This window comes from Notothenia rossii (genome assembly GCF_949606895.1).
Source record: "Notothenia rossii genome assembly, chromosome: 11".
Classification (NCBI taxonomy): Eukaryota; Metazoa; Chordata; class Actinopteri; order Perciformes; family Nototheniidae; genus Notothenia; species Notothenia rossii.
Genome location: NC_136910.1, coordinates 1,591,906 through 1,599,405, shown reverse-complemented (window position 1 = coordinate 1,599,405; position 7,500 = coordinate 1,591,906). Strand labels below are relative to the sequence as shown.

Here is a 7,500-nt window from a genome sequence, read left to right as displayed (position 1 = left end):
CCTCTCCTGCTGATGTTCAGGTGTATATCAGTATGTAGTGTCTCTACTTTAAAGAGTCCTCTCCTGCTGATGTTCAGGTGTATATCAGTATGTAGTGTCTCTACTTTAAAGAGTCCTCTCCTGCTGATGTTCAGGTGTATATCAGTATGTAGTGTCTCTACTTTAAAGAGTCCTCTCCTGCTGATGCTCAGGTGCATATCAGTGGTGTCTCTACTTTAAAGAGTCCTCTCCTGTTGATGTCCAGGTGTATATCTGTTTGTAGTGTCTCTACTTTAAAGAGTCCTCTCCTGTTTATGTCCAGGTGTATATCAGTACTTTAAAGAGGTATTTTCTCCCCAGGTGTCCAACCTCTACCTGTATGACAGCGTTTTGATGCTCGCCAACGCCTTCTACAGGAAGTTGGAGGACAGGAAGTGGCACAGCATGGCGAGTCTGAACTGCATCAGGAAGTCCACCAAGCCGTGGAACGGAGGCTGGTCCATGCTGGAAACCATCCAGAAGGTAAGGAGCTGGAAATAAACAAAAACATGTTTAGTTATTAATGTGATGCTATTTGGTTTCCAGAACAGACGTTTATTTTACCAATTTTGTTAATTTGTGTCTGTAGTTTTCTCCTAAACTCACCAACAGTTAGCATTACGTAACGCCTCACTTGCACATTTAACCATAACCTCAGAAAACGTATAATCTCAAATAAAAATATAAAGAAGAAACAAATTTATTTTAGACTAGTACAACAAAAAAGCTCCTAAATCAGAATGTAGGATTTTTATTTCACTCATTGTGTCTGTTTGGAGATGTCTCCTAAATTCTCCAATAGTTAGAATCCCATAAAGCCTCATTATAATCTAAAGTAAAGATTTAAAGATGAAACGATTAATCCAACAGTCAATCAAGAGAGCATTTATCAGAACCCTTTCTTAAACCTTTGAATATTTAAAGCAGAAACATGATATTTACTTACATGAGATGTACTTCTATACCATCATGTCTTTTGGACAAGTGCAAAGAAAACATTTAAAAAACACATTTAGGAGTTTATTTCACCAACTTTCTCTGTTTTTGTCCCTCGATTTCTCCCAAAATCCCTTAAAGTTAGCGTTACATAAATCCTCATTAGCGTTTTTAAACACCGTATTTCAGAAAACTTGTCAAATATCAGAATAACGGTCTTAATGTTGGTGATGTTCTGGATACGTTTGTGATATCTGTTCATGTATGAATTCTACAATCCATCCTTTAAACCCACTTCCTTTAATTATTACAACATTTTACTGACATTATTAAGACTTTAAAACAAATATTACCAACAGTTAACATGTTTTTTCTCTAAAAAAGTCCTAATTTTCTAATATCTTCGACCTTCTCATTGAAGTGTAAACACGGAGAGGTTCGTCTTCCCTTGAATTCTCGCTGAATAACAACTTTTTTCTTTAAAATGACATTGAATCAGCGTTTTTAAAGAAATACTTGAATACTGTTACATTTGTACACTATTCACCTGAAGTGTCGCGATGCGTTCAGGGACAGATCACGACTGTAGCATTTATATTTTATTTGTATCAGACACATCTTTCCTGTTTCTTGGCCTTGATGAAAACCTTCTTATGACTCATTCATGGTTGCACGAATATTACATTTGTGTTCAATAAATGATGAGTATTTGTACGAAAGATAATATCTCAAGGCTTCTGAGCTCAAACCACAGCCTTGATCTTCTGCATCTGATTCACCATTAAGTGGCGCAGTGTGTATGTTTTCTTTCTCAGATGGAATTGACCTTTGAAGATGGATGAGAGCATGTCGAGGCAATCATTAAAGCTTGATTAGATTCAGAAGAACTCTAAATAAAAGAAGGTCTTTGTTAACATGCTGCTCGTGAAAACATGAAACGAGAGGAAAGCCATTCATCCTAAGTCCTGACGTGCATCTGGACTCACCCAGAGACCTGCACTTGGGTTTTCTCACGGTCTAATTGGAGAGAGATGTTTGAGTCCCTCGGAGCACCAAGAACTTCTGATTCATTTAGAAAAACCCTCTCGTTGTTTCTTTCCCTCGTTAACCGAGAGCTCGTTAGTGGTTTCTCTGCTTTGCTCATGTTATATGTAATCACTGCGGGAACACGTCGGACAGCACGTTGCAGACCTTTGGTACTAACATGTGTTTTAATTATCAGCCGATAATCAACATTCATCAGATGTTACAGATCGGTTGTGTTTACGTTGGCGCTGTCTAGCTACGTAGTGTAACATGTCTTCTTTCAGACGAGTGCAAAATACAAATGTAGGATTTTATTTCACTCATTGTGTCCGTCTGTAGATTTCTCCAAAAGTTAGAATCACATAAAGCCTCATTATAATCTAAAATAAAGATGGAAAGATGAAGGCGGGAGGCGTGTGCGCAGTGGATGTGTGCAGGTGTTGGGATCAGGGGGACACAGGTTCAAACCCCACTGCAGTCAGCATGTCGTTGTGTCCCTGAGACACTTCACCCCAAAGTGCTCCTGTGGGGATTGTCCACAGTATTGAGTATGGAAGACACTTTGGATAAAACCGTCTAACATGTAATGGACACTGTCATTGAACATAAGCATCTGATTGGCTGATGAATCTGTCACTCATGCTTATTACCAATCAAATGTGTTGTCTTTCAACAAAAGGCTAGCAGTGTCTGTTGTGCTAAAACTAAAATAACTGTGAGGCGTTTAAGTGAATTTTTGATGTGGGAGATTCCAGCTCAGCCTCAACCAAACCTCACTTCATTTTGTAGTTTTTAGACATGTCATGAAACAATTAATCCAAGAGTGAATCAATAGAGAGCTTTTTTCAGAAACTTATCTTAAACCTAGGAATATTTAAAGTGAAAACATGATATTTTATGCACAACATTGAATTTATTTTGTTTCAACACCCTCATGTCTTTCGGAGAACTGCATAGAAAACATTTGAACACCACATTTAGGAGTTTATTTCACCAACTTTGTCCGTTTGTTTCTCATAGTTAGGATCACCTAATGCCTCATTTGCATATCAAAACATAACATGTCAAAGATCCACATCTCATACGATACAGCTTTATTCATAAAGCACTTTCAAACCTCCAGAGCAAAGTGCTGTAAAACCACACAGCTCAGCTCACACACCTTGAAACAAGTACAAGTACAAACAATAGACAATTTGAAAGCAATAAAAGCAACGATCTACAAGATGTCAACACGCTGAGGAGAAGAGGTGGGTTCTCAGAAGCATCTGATCATCTGAAAACATATCAACAGTAGAGGTGATCAGATCTTTACTGAAGTCAAAGACATTCAGAATGGTACTTCAGTGAAGCTCCAGGAGGGAGGCCACAGTCTCCTGTAGTTTATATATTGTACGAGCCGAACATATGATATAGCTGATGAGCAACAACGCATCAATCAATATGTTGTGAGGATATTTAAATCCCTACTGTCCATTTCATTTCCTCGTTGTGAAGCTCACAGCGATTCCTCTTCACTTCGTGTTCTGTCTCTGAACGATATATATTATTCTCAGCGTGATCGTTTCTCACCCCGACAGATGAGCGGTGTCGAGAACAAAGAGCAGCTTTTTATCAAGTGTGGTGTCACGGTGTAAGACAGGCGGTTCCTCACAGAGGAGGAGGATGGATGTTTTATTTAATTTCTCTGTGATTCAGATGTTTGCCGGCTACAGTAGATACTGTCAGTCGCTGATGGACTACTGACATCCTGAAGGAGAGACTAACCAGGAAGAGACACAACATTCACATAGTATGACCACCAAGACAAAAACAAGACTACGAGCATCACTTCAGAAACAATGAAAGGAGCACAATAACTCAAAATACATTAGAGATGACCACAAAGAGACAGAAAGCTACTATGTTGAGTAAAAGTAGAAGTACTCAGATCTTGTTCTTGAGTAAAAGTAGAAGTACTCAGATCTTGTACTTGAGTAAAAGTAGAAGTACTCAGGTCTTGTACTTGAGTAAAAGTAGAAGTACTCAGGTCTTGTACTTGAGTAAAAGTAGAAGTACTCAGATGTTTTACTTGAGTAAAAGTAGAAGTACTCAGATCTTGTTCTTGAGTAAAAGTAGAAGTACTCAGATCTTGTATTTGAGTAAAAGTAGAAGTACTCAGATCTTGTTCTTGAGTAAAAGTAGAAGTACTCAGATCTTGTTCTTGAGTAAAAGTAGAAGTACTCAGATCTTGTACTTGAGTAAAAGTAGAAGTACTCAGATCTTGTATTTGAGTAAAAGTAGAAGTACTCAGATCTTGTAGTTGAGTAGAAGAAGAAGTACTCTGATCTTGTACTTTAGTTAAAGTAGAAGTACTCAGATCTTGTTCTTGAGTAAAAGTAGAAGTACTCAGATCTTGTATTTGAGTAAAAGTAGAAGTACTTTGATCTTGTTCTTGAGTAAAAGTAGAAGTACTCAGATCTTTTAGTTGAGTAAAAGTAGAAGTACACAGATCTTGTATTTGAGTAAAAGTAGAAGTACTCAGATCTTGTATTTGAGTAAAAGTAGAAGTACTCAGATCTTGTAGTTGAGTAGAAGAAGAAGTACTCTGATCTTGTACTTTAGTCAAAGTAGAAGTACTCTGATCTAGTTCTTGAGTAAAAGTAGAAGTACTCAGATCTTGTACTTGAGTAAAAGTAGAAGTACTCTGTGATGTACTTGAGTAAAAGTAGAAGTACTTAGATCTTGTACTTGAGTAAAAGTAGAAGTACTCAGATCTTGTAGTTGAGTAGAGTAGAAGTACTCAGATCTTGTACTTGAGTAGAGTAGAAGTACTCAGATCTTGTACTTGAGTAAAAGTAAAAGTACTCAGATCTTGTACTTTAGTAAAAGTAGAATTACTCCGATCTTGTATTTGAGTAAAAGTAGTAGTACTCAGATCGTAAATAGGTAAAGATCTCCATCTGTTAGATAGTGTTCGTGGTTCAGTAATTTATTTCTCTAAAACACTGCATTGTATTTTATTACTTAATTCTGTACGATATATATTACTTGTTTATATCCCAAATACCCTCATGGTGACAGTTCTTCATTTCTTCTTTGTCTGAAGACAGATGGAGGAGTTGAAGCTTCGCTGAGTTTCTAACAAACTGCTCACAAACCAAAGCAAACATTATCAGACGTTATTTTCCTCCAGGTGACGACCCTGACCTTTCGAGGCTGACAGACAAACATTTCCCTCCCTGAGAGAAGGGAGTCTTCAGTCTTGCTTTACATGGAAGTCATGAAGCGACATTTAATCCATGGCCTTTCAGAGGGAGAGAAATTCAGCTCTGGAACGAGGGGTATTTTGTACGACATGTCATCACTTCACTCTGTATGTTCGACACAGTGGCTTCTGATCGACACAGTGGCTTCTGATCAACACGGTAGTCAGGAAACAGATATTCAATCAGGAATGAATAAAGTTTTGCAAGAAAAACGACAAATATTGAACTCAAATTGCAAAACGGCTACAGACAGTCCGGCTGTGGTTACTTAAAGAGTTATTTAATCAATAGGAATAAATGCCAAATGTAATAAAGACATTTGATTAAAGGTGCTAACTGTTGACATCATTTTACATTACATTACATTACATTGCATTTAGCTGACGCTTTTATCCAAAGCGACTTACAATAAGTGCATTCGACCAGGAAGATACAACCTTTAAGAAAACAGAATCATATAAGTACATCAGGTTTCATAGAGCCAAACATTTCAAGTGCTGCTCAACTGGCATTTAGAAAGCCAGCCCTTTATTAGTATATAAGTGCTTTGTTAGTAATTCTATCTCTCGAAGTGGAGTCTAAAGAGATGAGTTTTCAGTTTGCGTCGGAAGATGTGTAAGCTATCTGCTGTCCTGATTTCAATGGGGAGCTCATTCCACCATTTTGGAGCCAGGATAGCAAACCCACGTGTTTCTGCTGATGGGAACTTGGGTCCCCCTCGCAGTGCGGGTGCAGCGAGCTGTTTGGCTGACGCAGAGCGGAGTGCACGTGCTGGGGTGTACGGTTTAACCATGTCCTGGATGTAGGAAGGGCCAGATCCATTCACAGCATGGTACGCAAGTACCAGTGTCTTGAAGTGGATTCTAGCAGTTACTGGAAGCCAGTGAAGGGAGCGGAGGAGCGGTGTGGTGTGGGAGAATTTGGGAAGGTTGAAGACCAGACGAGCCGCTGCATTCTGGATGAGCTGCAGAGGTCGGATGGCACATGCAGGTAGACCAGCCAGGAGGGAGTTGCAGTAGTCTAGGCGTGAGATGACGAGAGCCTGGACCAGAATCTGCGCTGATGTCTGGGTCAGCTGGGGACGTATCCTCCTGATGTTGTAAAGCGTGTATCTGCAGCAGCGGGTTGTAGCAGCGATGTTTGCAGTGAAGGACAATTTGTTATCTAGGACCACACCCAGATTCCTTGCAGTCTGAGTCGGGGAAACAACAGAGGTGCCGATGTTGATTGTTAGGTCAAGAGTGGGACTATCTTTTCCCGGAAGGAAGAGCAGTTCAGTCTTGTCAAGGTTGAGCTTGAGGTGATGAGCAGACATCCACCGAGAGATGTCTGCTAGGCAAGCAGAGATGCGTGCGACGACCTGGGTCTCTGAGCGGGGAAAGGACAGAATTAGTTGGGTGTCGTCAGCGTAGCAGTGGTATGAAAAACCATGCGGGCTAATGACAGACCCGAGCGAGTTTGTGTACAGGGAGAAGAGGAGGGGACCAAGAACCGAGCCCTGAGGGACCCCTGTACCCCTGTAGTGTGGTTTTGAAACCACACTCTTGAAATTAGTCTTTTCAAACCTCAAATACTTTCAAAGTTTTAACATTAAAGTAACTTCCTGTTTTCCTGAATCAAAGAACATCCTCCTTTCTGTTGAGATGGAAAATAACTTTCTGAGAGACGAATGGACGAAGCTCTCGCCATGTTGTTCTGACGACTGGTTCATTATTTAAATGTCTTCATGGGAGCTTTCCTCTGTCTTCAAATGGCTGTTTCTTTGTGTGTTTCTGTGCTCTGTGTCCCCGGCGGCCATCAATCTGACACCAATATCACAGCTTAGCAGCTCACAAAGCTTCATGAGACGCAGCCTGATATTAAAGGGGCAGGAAAGGGGCAGCAGCAGTACCTTTCAAAGGTCACAACGAGACAGTCTCTGCGGTGATGAAGACCTTTGTCCTCTTTCTTTGGATTTCTTTGGACTTTTGTCCACGAAAAATCTTGCGCCGTGACGTTGACATATAAACTCTAAAGTAAAATCTGAATGCTGCCCAGTTTGTTGTTTGGTTTGTGCATGTCTACTTTGTGTTTAAACATCAGAGAGTCTACCACAAGTATATTTCAATCAATAGCGATAATGCAAAATGGAATATTTGTAGAATAACATTTGCTTCATGCCATCTAGTCGACTCATCCGCCTTCCTCTTGTTCTACTTTCTCCTTTGTTACCTCTTATTTAACATCTCCTCCATGTCCTCTGTCTTACTGCCTCTCTCTGTCACTTCATTAT

At 39.9% G+C, this 7,500-nt stretch overlaps 1 protein-coding gene across 1 annotated transcript in view; it reads left to right on the top strand.

Annotated features, from left to right (window-relative positions):
• LOC307024818 (glutamate receptor ionotropic, delta-1-like) overlaps nt 1–7,500 on the top strand; it is a 558,994-nt gene that overhangs the window by 492,896 nt on the left and 58,598 nt on the right. The window contains 1 exon segment of the mRNA XM_079659241.1: nt 340–501. Coding sequence (XP_079515367.1) covers nt 340–501 — 162 coding nt within the window.